This window comes from Muscardinus avellanarius (assembly GCF_963383645.1).
Source record: "Muscardinus avellanarius genome assembly, chromosome: 7".
Lineage (NCBI taxonomy): Eukaryota > Metazoa > Chordata > Mammalia > Rodentia > Gliridae > Muscardinus > Muscardinus avellanarius.
The window spans coordinates 114,713,468-114,735,895 of record NC_137793.1 but is presented as its reverse complement, the minus strand read 5'-3'; the positions used below and the strand labels follow the sequence as shown (position 1 = coordinate 114,735,895).

Sequence of the window (22,428 nt, the reverse complement as noted above, 5' to 3'; positions counted from 1 at the left end):
CTATGTCTGGAAAATTTTCTGCTATTACTTCCTTGAAGAGATTGTTGATCCCTTTGGTTTCACTTTCTTTTTCCTCCTCTATTCCAATTATTTTTAGGTTAGCTCTCTTAAAATGGGCCCATATTTCTTCAATATCAGATTCCTGCTGTCGGATATTTTTTTCTAGATTAGAAACTATGTGTTCATTTTTGGATTGCTCATCTTCTAAGAGCGAGATTCTGTTCTCCACGTGTTCTAATCGGTTGTTTGTGCTTTGAATCGAGGCCTTTACTTCATTAATTGCATCCTTTATCTCTTTTTGGCTCTCTCTGAGTTCTTTTCGAAACACCTCTATTATTTCTACAGTTATTTTCCTGATTTGATCTTCTAGAAATCTCTGATTTTCAGTTTTATCGGGTTCTGATGTTGTGGGGTTGTGGGCATTTATTGCTCCAGTATTATTCCTCTTTCCCATGATTTCGGAAGTTTGTGCCTTCTCTGGGTTCTTCCCTTGGGTCACTATGACTTCACTTAAGGTGTTCTGGATCTCGAGTCTGTAGTATCTCAGACCCCACTACTCTTTACTGGGTTTTATCACAGAGTCTACGACCCAGAGAGTCGATAGAGGCTGCTTTAGACTGCGGGGGGTGCCAGGTTGCACGTTCTCCTATGGTGTGATATCTCTGCCACCGCCCCTCCCCCACTGGGTCAAGTACCAGGGAGTACAGTACTGGGATTTCTCCTCTGTGGCCCGCAATTTGACTCACTGTTCTTGAGTACGCAGATGTATCTGTACTGGCTTCGCTGAATTTGGTGCTGCTGCCGCCGGTGGCAATATGGCACCGCTGCTATGCCCTCGGCTGTGGGGCTGGTGTTTTTCTTCTTGGTTTTGATTTCCACTCTGAATCCCTGCAGCGTGTGCTGAGCTCGGCCACTGGGAGCTTTAGATGCTCTCTACGCGGAGAAATCCCGCCTGGCTGTTCCGCAGTGGCTCACCTTGGCTTGCTGTAGCCGTCCCGTGAATTCGCCGGTGCCGCTGGCAGTATGGCGCTGCTGCCGCGTCTGCCGCGTCCTCGGGCGTGAGGCCAGTGTATCTCCTCTGTGGCTCTGTTCTCAGTCTGCTTTCTCTCTGGAGCCTGGTGATTTTTTGTTTCACTGGTGATGGTGTTTTCTGGCTATGAAAGGCGCTGATTTTGTGGTAATGGAGATTTGTTGTTAGCGGGGCTCTTAAGTCCCGCTTTTCTCGGTCGCCATCTTCCCGGAAGTCCTCATCTCCTCTTCTGACCCTGCTCCTCCCTACTCCCTGGCTTCTCAAAGCCTCACCTTTTTTTTTTTTTTTAATAAGTGTGTGTGTGTGTGTGTGTGTGTGTGTGTGTGTGTGTGCGCGCGTAGCTACTGGGGGTTGAATCAAGGGGCATTCTACCTCTGAGCTACATTCCGAGCCCTTTTTATTTTTTATTTTGAAAAGGGTCTCACTGGGTTGTTGAGGCTAGTCCTGAACCTGCATCTCTGTCTCAGCTCCAAAGTTCTAGGATTACAGGCATGCACCACCAATGCCTGGCACTGCAAGTTTTAATCCTCACTCTATACAACCTGTAATTTCTTTTTGAGGGGCTGTGAGACATTTTGTTAGAGTGTTCCCCTTATTTGGCAAGATTATGAACAAACCCAGTTTTTCCATCTGACACAGGCTTTCCTGAAACTCATTGTAGGGACTCTAATAATGAAACAGAGGCCACATCAAACCTACATTCATTTGTTTCACTTTAATTAATATAAACATTTAATATTTATTAAATTTTGTCTGTAAATGAAGACATCACTTCATATTTCCAAGTTCAAAATACTAGAGTTAGATATTAATTTGAGATAATAAAAATACAGTCTGCAATAATCATAATTAGTTACTAAAAGAGGAAAAACTATCATTCAAAAATTGTGACTTCCGGGAAGATGGCGACCAAGAAAAGCGGGGCTTAAGAGCACCACTAACAACCAATCTCCATTACCACAAAATCAGCGCCTTTCATAGCCAGAAAACACCATCACCAGAGAAACAAAAAAATCACCAGGCTCCAGAGAGGAGGGGGACTCAGAACAGAGCTCAGAGCCACAGAGGAAACATCCTCACGCCTGAGGATGCGGCAGCAGCGCCTTACTGCCGGCGGCAGCGGTGAGTTCACTGGATGGCTACAGCGAGCCGAGGTGAGCTGCTGCGGAACAGCCGGGCGGGATTTTTTGGCACAGGGAGCATCTAAAGCTCCCAGTGGCTGAGCTCAGCACACGCTGCAGGGACTCAGAGTGAAGCTCAAAACCAGAGAAGAAATACGCCAGCCTCACGGCCGAGGGCGTGGCAGCGGCACCATATTGACACTGGCGGCAGCAGCAGTGAATTCACCAAGTCAACTACAGCTCCATCTGTGTACTCAACAAAAGTGAGTCAAATTGCGGGCCCCAGAGGAGAAGTCCCAGTACTGCACTCCCAGGGACTTGACCCATGGGGGAATGGCGGTGGCAGAGATATCACACCATAGGAGAACACCCAACCTGGCACCCCCCCCCATAGTCTAAAGCAGCCTCTATCGACTCTCTGGGTCTGAAACTCTGTGATACAACCCAGTAAAGGAGTAGTGCGGTCTGAGATACCACAGACTCGAGATCCAGAGCACCGTAAGTGAAGTCATAGTGACCCAAGGGAAGAACCCAGAGAAGGCACAAACTTCCGAAATCATGGGAAAGAGGAATTACAATGGAGCAATGAATGCCCACAACCCCACAACATCAGAACCTGATAAAACAGAAACTCAGAGATTTCTAGAAGATCAAATCAGGAAAATAACTGTAGAAATAATAGAGGTGTTTCGAAAAGAATTCAGAGAGAGCCAAAAAGAGATAAAGGATGCAATTAATGAAGTAAAGGCCTCAATTCAAAGTACAAACAACCGACTAGACCACATGGAGAATAGAATCTCACTCTTAGAAGATGATCATTCCAAAAATGAACGCATAGTTTCTAATCTAGAAAAAAATATCCGACAGCAGGAATCTGATATTGAAGAAATATGGGCCCATTTTAAGAGAGCTAACCTAAAAATAATTGGAATAGAGGAGGGAAAAGAAGGTGAAACCAAAGGGATCAACAATCTCTTCAAGGAAGTAAAAGCAGAAAAATTTCCAAACACAGATACACAGGTCCAAGAAACTTATAGAACTCCCTTTAGACAGGATTGGAGAAGAGGATCCCCACGCCACATAATTGTCAAAATGACCAATGTGGAAGCCAAGCAGAGAATCTTAAAGGCAACAAAAACAAAGGGCCAAGTAACATTCAGAGGCAAACCAATTAGAATCACTCCAGACTTCCCAAGTCATGAGAGCCAGAAGGGCTTGGAGTAACATATTCCAAACTCTGAACGAAAACAACTTCCAGCCAAAAATTTCCTACCTAGCAAAACTTTCTATCAAATTAGATGGAGAAATAAGAAGCGTCCATGACAAACAGAAACTGAAGGAATTTATGTCTTCAAAACCAGCGCTAGAGAAAATACTCAAAGAGATTAACTACAAAGAAGAAATAGGTAACACACACCAGAACCAGAGAAACAAGATTTTCCATCCAACAGACAACTAAGATTAGTTATCTGTGGAGATTAATTACTTATGTTAGTCTTTTACCTATCTCTAAATTGTATTGTTTGCTTTTATTATTAATTTTTAGGATTTCTAGTTGGAATATTAATATACCTTCAGATACAGCATTTAGAAATATTTTATCCCATTCAATCAGTAACTTTTAACTTTGTTTACATTGTCTTTGGATATACAATTTTTTTTATTTTTTAGGGAGTTTGTATACTCTTCTGTTGCCTGTGCCATTGAAATCATATCCAAGAAATCACTGCCAATTTCAATGTCATGAGGTTTTATGACCCAGATTTTCTTCTAAAAGTTTATAGTCTTAAGATTTATATTTAGGTCTTTTATCTATTTTGAGTTAATATTTGTATATGGGATTAGGTAAGGGTCCAATTTTATTCTTTTCCATGTAATTATTATTTTTTAACAATATTTAGTTAAAAGACTATTATTTCCCCCACCAAATGTTCGTGGAAACCTTGTCAAAAATAACTTGACATATATGGAAGAATTTAGCTCTAGGCTTTTATTTAACTCCAATGGTTTATATATCTGCCTTTAGAACAGTACTACACTGTTTCAATTATTGTAGCTTTATATGGTTTGAAATCAGAAAATATATATCTTCTTTGTTCTTTTTCGAGATCATTTTGGGTATCTAGAGTCCATATTCCATATTAGGATAGATTTTTTTCTGAAAAATAAATATATAAATATATGATAGTTTCACCTAAAAAAAAAAAAGATAAAATATTCTCTGGTAAGAAAGAAAGCAAAAAGAAATATTGAAATGTTATCTTTAAGTGATCAAAAGTTTGGTATCAGACAAATAAAACTGTTATGTGAGATTATCATTTTTAATTTTGGATAAATTGCTATAATACTAGATGTCAACCACTAAGCCAAGCATGGGAAGGAGGGATGGGGAGGGAATGGGGTGGGGATCGGGTGGGGGCTGACTGGGCGATGTGTGCATGTATGTCTACAAAAGTTTGTATCCCACTATGATGTATGAATACAGTGCACCAATAAAAAATTTAAAAAAAGAAATGATAAAGATATAGAAATGCTAATTATCCTCAAAAAAATTGTGACACAAACCTGCTTTAGTATCAAATCCCACTGTTGCTGTCTGGACAAGAGACACCAATTTTTTGCTAGAGGACCTAGTTACACGCCTTCCTCAGGAGCATTCTAGCTTGGTGTGCTGCCAGCCAGAGCATCTGTGGAGGGCGTGGGTGCTGCTGAGCCTGGAGGACTGGTGTGTGTGCTTGGACGGGAGCCCTGGTCTTCCCTCAAGTCTAGACCATGAACTTTCATACTTGAGGGGCTCTGCACTGTTGAATTTCGAGTTATTAAGTGTCTACCTAGCTGGGCGTGGTGGCACACGCTTGTAATCCCAGCATTTGGGAGGCTGAGACAGGAGGATGTGGGTTCGCAGCCAGCCTCAGCTATTCAGTGAGGCCCTTTACAACTTAGTGAGACCCTGTTTCAAAATAAAGAATAAAAAATAGAGCTGGGGGTGTTGCTCGAAGGTAGACTGCCCCTGGGTTTCATCCCCAGTACCACACACACAAAAGTGTCTACCTCAGTTTCTGAGCTTCATAAACATACATTAAATGCTTGACAACCCAGAAATAGCAGGGAAGGGATTTTTGTTTTCCTACATGGGAGGAATTTTTGAAGTTCTCAAATAATACAAGGTTGAAGAAATACTAAAGACTCACAATCTAAGTGAATTTCAGAATCTCGCTACATCAGAAGCGCAGATCCTGTTCTTCCTTCCCTCCACGACTGGCAAGGCTTGGCAGAGAAGAGGCAGAGAGGCCAGCCGCCCTGTGATTCCCTCAGCCTCGGTGTCACTCCTCTGTTCTCTGCACCCCCACTGCCTGCTGCCCGAGCTGTAAGCGACCTGGTCCACGGGCAGCCGTCCATGGGCAAGGTCACAAAGACTACTACTTGGCACACACCACCCAGCTTTTCTAGCGCCATTCCAGACTGTCCTGCGTGGCAAAGAGGCTTGTGTCCTTAAAGAGACATGGCACTGAGCTACCAACACTCTCATTCTCTCTAAATATCTTAGGTCATTTATTACACAATACAGTCATACAGAGAATATTACGATATTAAAATCTAGCCAGAGAAAGGAGTCTTAAGAGGTCATTCTGTCTTGTCCTAAGCATGTTTCATGTTTCAACCAAACCATTTCAAGTGTGTTATTTAACCACCAATGGAGCTACCTGGATAGAGAGTGCACATTCTCCCTTTATAGTTTTTCCTACATTATTTCACCATCTTTGTTGTGTCTAATCAATTTTTTTTCTTGCTTCACATTAAATAAATCTCATTTTACTTTTGGAAAGAGATTGAGGACAAACAATTAGCACCATCAGTCGTGATCAGTAACAGAGCCTGGTGAAAAGAACCAAAGCCTGGCAGCTACTCCCCTCGTGAGACAGAGCGCCTTGTGTACAACGCACCGGGGTCTCACTCTGCAGACTTCTTCCAAAGAAGGGCACTCAGCAAGAGCACACCTTTGCTCTGAGATTAACTTGAAGTTGAGTCCAAATCCAAGAAGTCATTGTAAATTCAGGATGCGGGTCCTTTAACAAGTAAGGCAATGCCACACTAGAAGAGTCAGCTCCCTACTTCCTACTTAAAGGTCCTAATCAAGACTTCAGTGAGCTGTCCTATTCAGTCAACTGCCCTGGCATGAAGCTTGAAAGTGCCAAATTTGGTCATTTTGCAGAATAACTTCAAACATAAACTATAAATAAATAATTGCAATATGTCTGGCCAAATATATTCAAATAACTTTCCACAGTTAAATTCCAAATAGTGAATGAATTATCTTCTCATGATATTTAGAATATTAAAATGACAGGAAAATGACATATATTATTTCAGTTGTACCAAGGAAAGAAAGTCCTCAGCTGGGTCTGAGTCTGGGTCTAGCTTACATGAACACTCTGATTACCCACTGTGCACCATCTCCATTTCCTCTCACCTTAGGGTATGTCTCTAAGTCTCGGCAGCATTAGAGACAATGCTGTAAATTGAGTTGCCTGCACTTACTCAGCAGGAAGAGAATCAAATGGCTGTATTCTAGATGTAAGAGTCTATCGGATCAAGTTGATACTCTGTAGAGGCAAAGTTTAAGACCAGAACCCCTACCCAAATTAAAGAGGGAGAGACATGTTGAGATCTCCTAAGATTCTCTGCTCTCTAGCTGAAACCCAGCCAGTCTTACACCTTACAGGACATGCTAGCAGAAAGGTGAAGTGCCATTACTTTTCTTCAGTAGAATGTGGATGTTTCCCGTGCCGGGTACCTTCTACTACCTCTCCTGGACTCTACACCTGAGAAACTCCAGCTACACCTACAGTGCAGCTGGGCAGCGTGGCAGGGTCCAGATTACACGGATCATCCACGTGGCACCTCTGAATACTGTTTAGGAAGTCTGGCTTTTAAGAGTTTCTCAGGCCGAGGTTTTCTAGTGTGAAGTGACCCATTATTGCATAGCATCTTATCAAATACGGTGTAAGTCCACTGTAGAGATCCACTGAGAGACTGGGTGAACGAAATGATTCGCCTGTTCTGACCTTTTGTACGTAACTTAAAAGTGGTCAGACAGCACCAAGGGAGCCGTGTCTACAAGTCAGCTTCGTGTGCTGGTCCCTGCTTCAGGTCCTCACGACAGTATCAGACATGACGTCCCTTCATGAATGCTGACTGGCTCACATACGGTGCCTTCAAGGAGGAGGGGACCAACACGGCACATTATCATCCATCTACATTTCCTCCAAGGAAAGAAAAGTATGCTAACAGCAACATGCAACAGACCGACAATTCTCTTCTTGTCCTATTCTTTAAATGTACACGGCTTACCTCCCCCTTTTCAGAAAAATAACGGCTCAGTGCTCCTCCTGCCCCAATCTACCTGAAGTGGACAACCAGAAAGTGCAGTGGCAAATTTGTGGTCTTCTATGCACTGATGTTTGCTCCAACCCCTGGGAGGCGGTATCACCCACCCTGGAAGCCTGTGTACTTAGGACACCGGTGAGGTTCTCTAGGCGCAGTAAACGCACTGCATTAACAAATCCTGTGACCAGAAACCTACACCGTGAGAAACCTGAGGAAAACACCGATCGAGCACGAAGTGTCTTCATGCTGACGCAATGACAGCGCTCACATGTCACTGTACCCATCCAAAGCCACGCCAGTAACCAGGCGTTAAGAGTCAAACTGAAAACACCAAATGCAATGGATTTCTGAAATACAGGTGTGAGAAACTGACAGGAAAGTTCCTGATGGCAACTGACCACTTTCATAATGAAATCGCTAGAAGAAATGATAGCTTCGTGTGTTTCCAAAGAAGTTCACTGATTTTTAAAATGTTTTTCAGATCTGTTTAAAAAGCTTAAGTTAAACTTTAAGTTAGACTTTTAAAACTACCAAAGAAACTAACAAGAGAATTTTAATAGGGTGAGCCAAAATCCAGTTCAAAGAATGAAGCAAACAAACCGTGTGAAGCTATATACGCTATCGATAAAAATATTCAAAATCACGCAGAATCTAGCGCGTCCCTGGCTCAGGGCCCCCGGCTACTGGGCTGCACACTCTGATTAAAGTCTGTGGTGTCAGCAAAAGATCCTAGATATGCCCATCCCTCCGATTATGTCCCTCTATGTCATGTGTATTTTAGGATTTTTGTATTTTCCATTATTCCAAACCAATGTACAAGTATCTGTATAAAGTTATAAAATAACTAAAAAAAATTAACCCAAAATTTGTTTTTTAAAAAAATGAATGACAATAAAGTTATGAGGGTTTGTGTGTGTGTATGTGTGTGTGCGCGCGCGCGCGCACGCGCGCCCGCTCGTGTGTGTATGTGGCACTGGGGATTGAACTCAGAGGCAGTCTACCTTTGAGCTACATCCCAGCTGGATTTATTTATTTATTTAGCTGTACTGGGGATGGAACCCAGGGGCATTCTACCTCTGAGTGACACCCTCAGCCTGATTCTTTATTCTTTATTTTAAAACAGGGTCTCACTGAATTGCGAAGGGCCTCACTACGACAGGAGGATCATGGTTTGCAAAGGGCCCAGCTGAATTTTACTTCTTATTTAGAAATAGGGTCTCAATAGGTTGATGAGAGTCTCACTACTTGCTGAGGTTGTCTTCCAATCTCTGATCCTCCTGTCTCAGCCTCCCAAGTACTGGGATTACAGGCCTGTGCCACCATGCCCGGTTTAAAGTTACGAGTTTTAATAGAAACTAACAAACTTCCTTATCCTATATAATAACTTCTCTGAAAAACATATGATTCCAAGAAGGGATGCTGGGCAGACTGACACTCTTGAGTACATACAAAACTTCTTCAAATAAGCCAAAGGACCTAATGTTGAAAAGGAAATTTAGTATCCAAGAGCTTCCTAACCTTGCCAAAAGAGTTGTGTTAACACTGAAGGCACAGTTCAAAGAGATGTACAATGTCTTTTTCCACCTAAAATGAAATCTACTGTCGTTTTGTGGGAAGGGTCATTACTTACCGCTATGATATCTAGCGTGTTGTCACAGACTTTTCGGATCTCGTTGTTCTTGTCATGCATCAGGTCTATGAGATATGCGGGAGCCTCTGAGAAAAACTGGTTAAAGACAGAAACTGCACCAGAGACTGGGACCCTCCACCCACTTAGACGATTCCATGCTTCTCTAAATTTAAATGCTAAACTAAGGTGTAATTTAAATTTTAACATAAAATTATTGATACAAGATTACCAAGATCATTTTATATTTCACTTGTTAATAAAGTAAGGACAGCCAGGACATAAAAAAGAGAAAAAAATGGAGATAAACGTGGGCAAGAAAAACATGAAAACAACTGAAGAGGGAGCTCTCGAGCTGCAGAGCGATACAGGCTCTGTGGCCGGCCCGGCCCTGCCCGCCACAGAGCAGCAGGGAGACACTTCACACAGGTGAACCACAGGCAAGAATTCAGTCCGCTCCACATATCACCACTACAGAAAAGACATACGTGACACAGAGCAACATGTAAGAGAAAGCTGGAAACTAGCACTGTATAAGACATAAAAGAACTTACAAAGTAATAAAATATACATGAACAAACAACATAAAATCCAGAGAAAATTTAAAAACTAAATAATAATAACAACACAACAGTAAATATAATGGATAAAACCCTAAGAGAAATAGAAAGAAAAAAAGATTTATAAAATTTTTAAAAAGATGAGATTAGAAAACCACAGATATTAAAGGTAGGCAACAAAGAGACAGTGTAATAGGAGTCCCAAAGGAGAAAAACAAGATACTAAAACAAACTAAAAAATAAACTGTAATTCATAAAAACTTTCCTGAAAATAAAAAAAGATTTTAAATGACTTATAGAAAAATACATTTGTACTTAGAAAAAATCAAGCAAGGACAACAAGCCAAGTCAGAATTTAGCAAAACAGCTCAATACTAAATGAAAGAACATTCCTCTGGTGTCCCAGTAAAAAGACCACACAATGTCTAAGGGAAAAGGAAATTAAATTATCAGACATTGGAGAAGACGGTAATAGACTGACTACAGACTCTCCTTGGTAGCAATGCCGGCCAAAGACGTGGAGAATCTATGCCTTTAAATTGCTGAGGGAAATAACTGTCAACCTAGAATTCTGTATTTTGTGAAATTATTATTAAATAGGACAAACTAGAGACAAGAGGATCACCCATTCCAGGCCAGCCTTGGCAACTTGGTGATATCCTGTTTCAAAATAAAAAATAACTTTGGGCTAGGGGTGTAGCCCAGGGGTAGAATGCCCTTGGGTTCAATCCCCAGTAAAAACATACACACTTAGCCAGGCGTGGTGGCACATGCGTGAGATCCCAGCATTTGGGAGGCTGAGACTGGAGGATCGCGGTTTTCAGACAGTCTCAGCTACTTAGTGAGGCCCTTCACAACTCAGTGAGATCCTGTTTCAAAAAATAAAAAAAAAAAAAGACTAAAATATAGGGCTGGGGTTGTAGCTCAGAGGTAGAATGCCCCTGGGTTTCATCCCCAGTACTACACACACACACACACACACACACACACACACACACACACACGAGGACAAGCTAGTTGTTTTCAGATGGCCATATTTAATCATTCATAGATAATTTTCACTAAGCATAAACATTCTTTGGTGTGAAATAAAACCAAGACAGGAATGGAAATCAAAAAAGGTAAGTTAAAATTGATTGATGTGCTATAAACTTCGATTAAGTAGTATTTAAAAAAAGTAGTTATTAAAATAAAGATTAATTTGGAGGTGTGATAAAAATGCTACAAGAACGAGGCAGATTTATCATCAGAGGTAGCAAGAAACACAGAGGCGGAGCTGGAGACGTTGGACTCACAGACATGCTTAAGTGTTGAAATGAGCTTCTCTTCCCAAGAAGAGGAGTGGAACATTCAAATACACCGAGGGCAGGAGTAGGGGGAAGGGGGAGAGGGAGGCAAAGCAAAGCAGTTAAGAAACCTCGATGATTCTAAAAGAAGCAGGAGAGAAAGAGAAAGCTGGGGTCGCCAAGACCCTCAGTGGGCCTTGGCTGAAACTATGAGAAAACAGAGGCTACCCGTTTCTGCTAAGAAACCGTGACACATATACACAAATAAATCCCACTTTTTGTAACACTGAATATTATAATGTCAACAATTTCTTATGAATGGTTTAATGAACAGCAAGTGGCAAAGACAGGACTTAACCTGGGTCTTTTATGCAGCAGTTACTTACTTTTTTTGAGGAATAAAAACAATGTAATTAAAATGTAGAAAAAGCTGGGCATGGTGGCTCACGCTTGTAATCCCCCGCGCTTGGGAGGCGGAGACAGGAGGATTGTGCTGGTTCAAAGCCAGACTTGCTGGCTTAAGAGACCCTGTTTCCAAAATAAAAAAAATATATACATATAAAATGGGTCTGGGAGTATAGTCTGGAGGTAGAAGGGTCTCCAGGAACCCCAGTACCAATAATAAATAAATAAATTAATTAAATTAAATGTAGAAAAAGATGCAAAATTCCTGTGCACACTTTGAAACTCATTTTAAAAATAAAATTATAAAAACTATGGTGTTGACTGCTTTTCTTCTCCACTGGCACGTAAGTTCCAGCAGTGCTGGGATTTTGTCTATCTTGTTCACCATGAGAATATAGCAGGTGTTCAATAAATTCCTATTCAATTATTATATAAACAATACCCATTCTGTTAGGTCAGAATAACCTCTTAAAAATCAATTAACTTCAATGGAAATACTCAAAGTTGGACTTTCTGCTAGCGATTTCATTATGACAGTGGTCAATCGCCATTGGGAACTTTCCTATCAATTTTCCACATTCTACTTTAGAAGTTCATTTTTTTTTATATCTTCTGCCTTTTCAATTTGATTAAGTACCTCATTACTGGTTTAGCTTTGATCACTGGGCATATTAAATTTTTGCTTTACTAATTTTAAGTAAATAAAGTATCCAGAAGAGAACCCATTAGAGTCCTTGGAACCTGTGATATTTATGTTAATAGAGAAGGCAGTTCTGATATACATTTACATTTCTTAGGAACCAAAACCCAATACAGGTTGAGTATTCTTATCCAGAATGCTAGGAACCAAAAGTAGTTAAGATTTCTTTGGATTTTCAAGTATCTGCTTATACATCCCATCTGGGATTGGGGCCCAAGTTTAAACATGAAATGCATTTGTGTGTCATACATGTTACATGCACAGCCTGAAGGAAGGTAACTACATAACAGTCCTCATGCACCTGTACATTGACTGCGACCTGGTGCGTGACATGAAATTTTCTCCTTGTGGTGTCATTCAGATTTTGTAGCACTTCAGATTTCAGAATTTTGGATGAATTATGTTCAACCTGTTCTGATCTAGGGAAGAGTTCCATGGAAAGTAACTTGTCTTCTAAATTTACTTAAAAGGGTGATGTTTTCTACAGTATTCCAATGTTTGCAAGAAAAAACACAGAAGATGTATATTTCTGAATACGTCACAGTCTATTGTGAACACTGGAAGGATACGTGTTTCCTTGATTATGACATCTCTCGTGGCTTGGTGGAAAACCATCTGGTAGAAGACATAGATTATCTGACATACAAATTCATCATCTTCTTGTTGAGCTAAAAAGCAAAATAAAGTTCACATTAAATAATAATATACTTATATTTCAAACTGAAAACCTTGTGAGGAACTATAGAAAACGAGAAAAACTCAGTGATAATGAGATAAAAAAGAGCAATGAAGCTTCGATTACTTATAATACATGGGAGAAATATAGCATCTATGTCTTAGGTGTTTCTTCTATATTACATGACTGATCAATGAGGAAACTTCAATATATTTTCAGAAGCTTTAAGAAATTTGGTTATAGTCAAACTAAATGGTCAAATAACTAAAATACAAAGAAAAACGTAAGCTTCTGAAACAAAACGCTGCATCACCTCTGAGGTCATCACACTACTTGAAAGAGGGCCGAGGAAGGAAACAGTTCACATAAGGCGTTGGCGGCATCTAAAGGTATCACACTCACTTCCTGACACGTACAGGGAAGGAAGACTATAGCACGGTGGGTGCAGGGGTGCAGCAAGCGTGGCGTGCACACTCGCGGCATCACACTGAACCTCACTATAATATGCAACTGCAATGCACTCATAAACCAGTGATAAACCAATTAATATAAGAGTTTAAAAATTTTAACAAATCACACTACGTAACACAGTTCATCTCGAAGGATCAGATAGTATCTATCTAAGGGGAACTAAGGAAGAAGATAGGTTTAAGAAAGCAGAAACAGCATTTTTCTAATCGCCACTGTCTTTTGTAAATACAAGAAAGCTGGTTCAGTGAAAAAATGACTAACGTCTATGCTCCTACTGTGAAATAATAATTACCACCAATTTTTCTTTATGTTTACCATAAAAATTCTTCAAGAAATTCTAATTTGTAAAATAATACTGGCTGCATTTTATCTTCACAATGTTAACTTCACATGAGAAAAATAATCCTTAAGATCCTACCTTCTAAATTCTAAATTTGTGGAAGAAAATGATTACTACAAAAAGACATTTCCTTTTGTTGAATAATGTACAAAAAAATTAAATTTACATATTGACATAAAATATGTATTTTGTTTTCAATCTCATTATAATCACTTATAAAAGAATACTACATGATTATAAACAAGTTGATAAATGTTAAAAATATACAAAGAAAGTTGGACGTGGTGGCGCACACTTGTAATCCCCGTGCTTGGGAGGCAGAGACAGGAGGATCACACAGGTTCGAAGCCAGCCACACTGACTTAAGAGACCTTGTTTCCAAATAAAAATATAAAAATGGGTCTGGGAGTGTAGTCCAGAGATTTCTAGGAACCCCAGTACCATCAATACACACACACACACACACACACACACACACACAATAACTTAATAGCTTATGCGTAATGATTAATAGGTCATTACAAAACATTACTTATGGAACACTAATTTTGGGTACCGGTCGTGAAATCTGATTTGTTAACTGTGTAGTGTGCTATCAACTCTTGGCAACAGTTCAGTGACATGCTAGAAAGAGATTTCTCAGTTAACATCGTTTCTAACTAGCTGTGTAGAGTAGGCCCTTAAAGTCCAATCTATCCCAAATGATCTCACTAACTTCCTAGAGCTACTTGGAATTACTTTCTTGCTATATACAGTGTTTCCTCACTTAAAAGGTCTTTTTTAAATATTAAAAAATCATTTATTTCTTAGAAAGAGAATATCATTTAGTCTCTGCCTGTGATAATCTCACATCAGGTAACATCAAAATATAATCAAATACTCCCGGCTGGCTCTATTGGCTACTTTACAAACCTTTTGGGTCTTAACTAAATACAGCGGGACCAAGAATTCTATAAGACTGGTCATTTTGCTGCAACTCTCTACAGCTCTTTACAAAACCTTCCTCCTCACACTGTCAATTACAGAGCCTTCATCTTCACCTCCAGGATACCAAGTCCCTCCTTAAATTATTTCTAGTAATTAAAATGAACAATCTTCTATATACAATTATAAATGGATCTCACAAATGTGTGGAACGACAAAACATGCCAGATTCCACTTACATAAAGTGGAATCTATCAGTGATAGAAAGACAGAGCTTCTCTAAGGAGGAGCTGGTAAAAAAGAGGAGATATTCCTACAGCTCTAGTGTGAGGCGTGTGATGTGGGTGTGCTCAGGGCTGGATGCACAGCTCAGTGGAGAAGAGATATTCCTAGAGCTCTAGTGTGAGGCGTGTGATGTGGGTGTGCTCAGGGCTGGATGCACAGCTCAGTGGCAAAGCACTTGCTCTGCAGATGTGGTGCTCTCCGTTCAATCCCCAGTTCCAAAAAGATGAAAAAAAAAAGAGCCTCAGGGAAAAAAATAAACTAGGATATGGGTGTGCTCACACTGAAAATGCATTGAGCTATATGAGCTATATACATATAATTTGTGTAGTTTTATGCATGTTATACTTTAAAAAATTCTACTATTGTAAATACATATATTTTTACCTGGTATAAAAAAGACTGAAACTTTCTTTAAATGTTTCATATGAACATTTCAATTTTTATAGTGTTAGCTTGCCTTTTTTTGGTGTGTGTGTGCACATGTAATTCTGGGAATTGGACCCAGGGGCATTCTACCTCCAAGTTACACCCCCAGCTTTTTAGTGTTTGTTTTGAAACTGGGTCTCACTGGGTTGCTGAGGCTGTCCTTGAACCTGTGATCCTCCTGTCTGGAATGACAGTACATACTACATCTGGCAGTAGAAGCCATTTATAATGTATAAGATGCTAGAGAACTTGGCCCTAATGGGATAAAATATTAGATTCAGATATTTTCTATGTAATATGGAGAACAAGGAGCCCTAATGCCTTAAGAGCAATGTAAATGTAAGGAGAAGACTCCAGGCCTACATTGTCCAACACTGTAGTCATAAACTACTGTAGCTAATTAATTTGAATTAAAACTTCAGGTTCTAGTAGAGCATGGTGACACACGCTTTTAATCCCAGTACTCAGGAGGCTAAGACAGGAGAGCCACCGGTTCGTGGCCAGCCTCAGAAACTTGTGAAGCCCTCCACAACTTAGTGAGATCCTGTTTCAAAATAAGGGTGGGGGTGCAGGTTGGAGGCAGAATGCCTCAGGGGCTTCAATCCTCAGTACCACATAGACACACAAAAATCCCAGTTCTCAGTTTTGTCAGTTACATTTCAGGTGTTCTACAGAAACATGACACATGTGTTGGTCAGCAAAGAACAGTATCTCTGGATCCACAGGGAATTTGGGGCTTAGTACCAGCTTCCAAATGAACTTTCCTACTAGGTATCAAGATGTGCAAAGCAAGATTTAAAAGAGAGAAAAGATCTACCTCAAGCCAACTCAAAGTTAGACGGAGAGAAGAGATGATGGGAGGAACTTGAGTTGTTCAGTGTGGCGAGAGGAAGGCAGCGTCTGCAAAGCTGGACTCACCGCTGTACCGCACCACGTTTAACTGTGCAACCTAAGACACTATGGTATTACTCTCTTCGATCCCAGTTAGCAGCACAATTAATTTTTCTTAACATATAGTTTCAGGTTTTATGGTACATGTGAACAAGGTAAATACTATGTAGTGTTAGGAACTCTACATCTTATATTTAAAAATTTAATGAACTGTTTGGACATTATCATGTACATAAATTAGATAATTACCATTGAGCAACTCAATGAGTGCAGGGATCACCCCAGACTTGGCTAGCAATGCAGCACAGGAGTCATCCATAGACACGGTTCCAATCATTATAACCACTTCCAAGACGAGGTCATCTTCTGCAGCACCTAGAAAGTGAAACCATGGAAAATTTCATTCAGTGTCCTGGCCCAAGTTCATTATGGCACCAAAACTTCAGTGCACAGAAAACATACCAAAAGCTGTTTCAGTTGTTTACTACAAATCTTTGACAAGCTTAAAAATGTGCCCTTTTTAAAATTTTCCATGTTTATCAATGATACTTCGTGGTAGGGGACCAAAATGGGGATGATAATATGTCTTTGAAATACAACTCAATAATAATACAGACAGAAAATAAAAGACGCAGGTGACTGCTTCAAAGGACTCTGTGTGCAGGCGCCTGCTTGTGTGTGATGCACATATAGAGGCATTTGATTAATTATATAAAGACAGGCTAGAAAAAACTACAAAATAAGGAAGGCAAGGCAGGGAAGGAGGAGATAATATTAAGGAAATATACTATGTTTCTTCCTTCCACTTTGCTTTATTTTTGAAGGTATGCACAATTCAACTCAGATGCAACATTCTTACTGGAAGAACACCTGTCTTTAAGGTTAATACTGTGAAATATACTATTAGTGGAAAGAAAAGGGGATACACATACTATGTATGAGGAGATCCAGGACCCCCCTTACACAAGAACATAGCTCTGCCAAGAATGTGTCGCCTAGTGTAATAGTTACAAAATACAGCTCTAGCAGCCTCCCCACAAAGAAAGAAGTAACCTGTGACTCTGCACAAGTGAAATACTTAGCACAGACCTGGTTTCAGTTTATCCTTGAGATACGGAACCAACTTGTATTCCTTAAGAACCAATTCCCAGTCTAAGTCTGGAATGGTTAAATTTGCAAGAGTTCCTAGACATTCAATCACAAACTCCTCCTCTTCATCATTAGAGATCTGGGCTGCAAGATCCCCAACATAATCCTGAATAAAACAGAATTTTAATATAAACTTAAACTATTATTTATGAGAAAAACCAATCTAATTTAACCCACAAAAAATAGAGTAAATAGAAGTAGGGCCGGGCGTGGTGGCGCACGCTTGTAATCCCCGTGCTTGGGAGGCGGAGACAGGAGGATCGCGCTGGTTCGGAGCCAGCCGCGCTGGCTTAAGAGACCCTGTTTCCACATAAAAAACTTAAAAAATAGGTCTGGGAGTGTAGCCCGTGGGAGTGGGGTTTCCAAGAATCCCAGTACCACCAAAAAAAAAATAATAATAATAAATAAATAGAAGTAAATATGAAATGTGATTTTCTCGTTGTAATATCGAGCTAAATTGCTCCGAGAGCCTATGGTGAGCTAGTTTAAAGCAAGATCGCAGTATTGATGGAGGGACTGAGGTAGAGATAAATAAAACAAAATGAAACAACATTAAAGTATACACTGAGATTTCTAAGAGCTCAACTTATTAAGTTTATAATAGAAGAGGCAATTTGGGTCATGAATAAATATTTGATGAGAATTCAGTAGGAGTTACCTTTCCAAATATGACAGTTTGAAACTATAATTCACAGTCTATTTTAACAGACAGAAAGCCCTAAAGTATACTTACAATAAATAAATTTTTAGTTGGCCCATCATGCTGGGAAACATTTCTAATCATCTTCATCAGCAACGGGTCCTTGAACTTCAGGGCCCTTTTCATGAGCAGCTTCAACCCATTGCCTGGAATAGAAAACAGAAAATTCCCCAATAAAAATTGAGCTTAAAATAATTTAATGATTTCTTGTTAAACACAATTTCATCCAGTGAAACACATCAACCTTAATACAATTTGATTAATTTAGAAAACTGTACCTCTGTAAAACCCCCACACACTCTATCAACATGTAGAACATCTCCACTCTCCAGACAGGCTCTTCTGTGCCACTTTCAAGTCAACCCTACTCCCTAAATGCAATCATTTTTCCTTTTTATCCTTCCACTTTTTTTTGTTTCTTCTCTGTAAGTATTGGTTAGTTTATCCTGATCTAGAACTCCATATAGATTCACAAAGTATATGTTCTTTTATGCCCAGAATGCACTATACAATAAAAAATATAGTTTTGACCCAGAAAAAGTTGTACTTGTAGAAATTTATCCTAAGAATATAAAACTGGAAATGCATAAAGATACAAAAGAAAGGATAATTACTACAGTGCTGCTTATATCCGAGAGGAAGGGCGGCAACGATGCCCAAGGAGTGGAGCAGTCAGGCAGCAGAGCCCGTTAATGACACTGCTAAGAGCTGCTTCACAAGGGCTTTAATCCTATGGACTGGTCCTCGAGGGATCAATTTTAACAGATTATTTACAGGACAGAGAAGAATCACATTTTTATTTAAAAATATACATAAGGATTATATCAACATCTGACTGTTTATCTCTAGATGGCAAGAGTAGAGATTTGATTTTTCCTATTTGTACTTTTTATAATGAGTATGTACTACTTTTCAGGTAAGAAAAAACTTACATATTCTCTAAAACATCATAATGTATGAGAAGCCTTTTATCAAAATATTATTAGAAATAACAATATACTTGCAATTGCCTGTTTTGCAAATAAAAGTTTCATTTCATCTAGAAAATATTTAAAAATTAGATTTCAATAAATTCTAACTGGCTTTGGTTTATAAAATGTTACTGAAGGGTAAATGTCTTCACTCATGACATATGAATATTCTATGTGGCCCTTAAGAATAGCTGTAAAGGAAAAACTTATTTTAAAATAGGGTTATGTATCCACAGCACTTTTTAGTTCCTTATCATCTCCCTTCCATCGACACGCCAGTGACCGTACGCTCGAGCGGTCACACACGGAGCTGGAGGCACTGACCTTCACAGATCAGCTGCACATTCCTCTTGTTAGCAGCAAGGTTAATGCAGAAGGAAATGAGCTCCAAGTCAATTCGTTCATCTGAACACTCAAAGAGCATCTTCATTAACTAGCAGGAAGCACAAGGCAGATATTAATCCAAAAGCAAAAACGAAACAGAGAAGCAATATCTTATAATGTGTTACCTTAAAGGAATACAGGAAGTAATATAATCTACACTTCAAAAAACCTGGTGAACTTGTGCTGTTAATATTCAGTTTAATAACTGAATGAATGAAACACGTAATGGACTACTAGATGCTTAGCATTAAAATAAAAGTTAAAGGTCAGGAGAAGAATACAAGAGAAATATCAGACAGAACCTTTGCACTTAAAGAATTAACCATACTGTCTGAAAGGTGAGCCTTCCAAATGAAGAAAACAGTTGATCAAAGGTCCCAGTTCGGGGAAGAATACAACTTTCAAAGAACTGAAAGAGAGAAAGCGAGGCTGGGGAGAAACTGCTGAGAACCACGGAGGTCAGAGCCGGCCATGGGGGCTGCAGGGCATGTTAGGGACTGGGCTTCGTCCCGAGAATAACCAGAAGCTATTGAAGGAATCTAAGTAGGAAAGTGCCAGGGTAAGATTCGTGTCTAAAAAGATCTGGCCCGTGTAAAAAAATAGACTGATCAGGGCACGGAAATGTGGGAAATGAGCTAGGAGGCTGGAAAGAGTCCAGGAGAGAGGACGGCTGCCAGGGTCGGGTCGAGAGGCCCAGGAGAGTGACAGGCAGAGAGGAGGGAAGAAAATGCGACTCAAGAGCCCATGCTGGCGCGAAGGGCCGGAGTCCACAGGCCTCCCAGGCCCGGCACTCGGGCGGCAACATGGCGTCGTGCTAAGCTACCAACAAGGGAGACCCGAGCAGGAGGAACGCTTAAGGAAAACCAGTGCTTCTGGTTTAGATTCGTGGAGTTGAGCTGGGTAAGACAGTCAGTGCAAAATAACTCAGCAGGAAGCTATGAATGTAGGCAGGAGTCAGAAGAAGTGTCTGGATGTTAGGAGTGTCATATAACATTGAAAATAAAGCTGCAGGCTACATTCAATAGCATGGACACGGACTGCAAAGTGAGAAAAGCATTCTAGTCGTAAGAGAAAGGGAAGGAGAGTCTGAGAAGCGGTGGACAAACAGTGAGAAAGGGCAGGCTCCTATGTCCGCGAGCAGTAATCTACATCTGTCAGCAGGAGAGGCAGCGGCAACAGCAAAGGAGAAAGAACAAACTTTTACACTTGGGTCTGCAGGAGCTGGACTTCTATTATTGGCAAACCAGAAAATTAACTTAGTGTGTATTACGTAAAGAACAACATATGGAAGTTATTTCTAAGATTTATAACCTAAAAATCGCCATGTTTTATTGTAGGGTAATACCTTTTAACAACAACATGTCTATGAATTAGGGATAGTTTCTTATATAGTATGTGAATAAATATTTTAGACCACATTCTGTTTAGTATTGCTTTGGTTACTGTCTCTATTAGTTCTAGATAACCTCAAGTTTCAGAAAGTATACATAGTCAACAAGATAAAGCAACCGTACTTTTATGTGCCAAGAATAAACAACTGGAAACCACAATTCAAAACACAATACCAAATTGCTAAGTAGACTCTAACGCAACGTGCTGATCTACATGCTGAAAACTGTACACACTATAGGACTGACTGGGCCGCGCCCTTTACCACAAATGCTGGCACCAACGGGATCTCTGTGTAAACAGCCATTAGCACTTAATAAGATTCCATAGCAAAAATAAAATAATTTACTAGATATGTATTTAATAGGTTTTATTATCAGCTAATAAAAATTAAATTACAAAAAATTGCCAAAAATTAAATAGTAAACTAGTAAAAATGTGGGTCTTAATCCTGTACTTCATGTAATTAGTATGGTTTTCAAACTGTATTTCAAAAGTATCATAGATTTTTTCCAATAATTAATATTGATATATTTTTAATAATGAAAATCTGTTACACTGAAGCAATGTTTTATGAAGGCAAATAGTTATGTAAATACATATTTCTAACAAATAATTTACTTTGAATTAGCTTTTGTAGCATGGCAAGTGCTTTTGAAAATGGCGTCACAGGTGATTTAGAAGATAAAGATGATTTTAAAAAGTAAATTTCCATGTTAAATCGCATGTATTTTCAAAAATTAATGAATGGTGACTGTGAATGGGATGTATCATAGCGTAAAATTAGTTTTTCACAATATGAAACACTTCAATTACAATTAAAGCATTTGGATTTAAAAGTAGTTTAAACTCCAAGAGCAACACTGCCAATATTGTCTTAAATTTGATTGCTGTCCCTGGTACTTCAAAAGTTAAGTGTAATTGCTGACAACTAGGAAATATTAAAACTAGATTTGTTCTGTTTTAACTATGTCTGCTGTCATCTTTTCCTAATTTAACAGGAAAGCACTAAAAGGGCTCAGCCTCTGCAATGAAGAGGCAGTAGTGTTCAATCAGACAAGTCCCACGTTGAGTATCAGATACCAAAGGCCCACGACTGAAATCACTGCGTCTAGACTCTCTGGCACCTGACTTCACTTATTTACCAGTGACCAGAGGCCAACCCCCACGGCTCTGTGTGCGCACACACACCTCTGCCGCCCCACCCGGCACGACATCTTTGAATGATTACGCCGGGCTTTGCTTGCCTCAGGAATCTCCTCTGACTGGCTACTCCCTAACTCTCCTGTTTGAAGTGATGCTCTGGTTTCTGAACTTCAGCAGATAATGGCAGGCAAGAGCAAAGGGGGCTGTCAGCAAGGACGTTTACCAGCGTTCAGCTAAAAAGAAGCATGTAGATCAAAGGGGGGCCAAACGGGACAGCCGGGGTGGAAAACATGTGGGCCACTACGCAGACTCCTGCATGCTGTTCTGGGGTAAAATATTAAATAACACCGTGACATCACTACCCAGCCATGTACTTTGATTGGCCACTCTATTACCAATAAATACTTTTATAAGCATCTGGATGGCATTTGCACCTATTTAAACAAAACGTACATCTCAGAGCTCTAAATAACAATGAACTGTTAATGTGCACTTTTAACTATTATTAGAATACAACCATTAACTCCTGGTTATCCCAAGTATGCTTACCTGAAACAAT

The 22,428-nt window shown here is 39.8% G+C and overlaps 1 protein-coding gene across 4 annotated transcripts in view; it reads right to left on the bottom strand.

Annotated features, from left to right (window-relative positions):
* Positions 1–22,428, bottom strand: part of KIFAP3 (kinesin associated protein 3) — a gene marked incomplete at both ends in the record, with an annotated part of 119,016 nt that overhangs the window by 38,924 nt on the left and 57,664 nt on the right. For all 4 annotated transcript variants that reach the window (XM_080699010.1, XM_080699011.1, XM_080699013.1 and 1 more), the window contains 6 exons: positions 9,170–9,255; positions 12,687–12,785; positions 16,380–16,505; positions 17,220–17,385; positions 18,013–18,125; positions 19,275–19,383. In XM_080699010.1, coding sequence (XP_080555136.1) covers positions 9,170–9,255; positions 12,687–12,785; positions 16,380–16,505; positions 17,220–17,385; positions 18,013–18,125; positions 19,275–19,383 — 699 coding nt within the window. The remainder of the gene's footprint in view (positions 1–9,169; positions 9,256–12,686; positions 12,786–16,379; positions 16,506–17,219; positions 17,386–18,012; positions 18,126–19,274; positions 19,384–22,428) is intronic.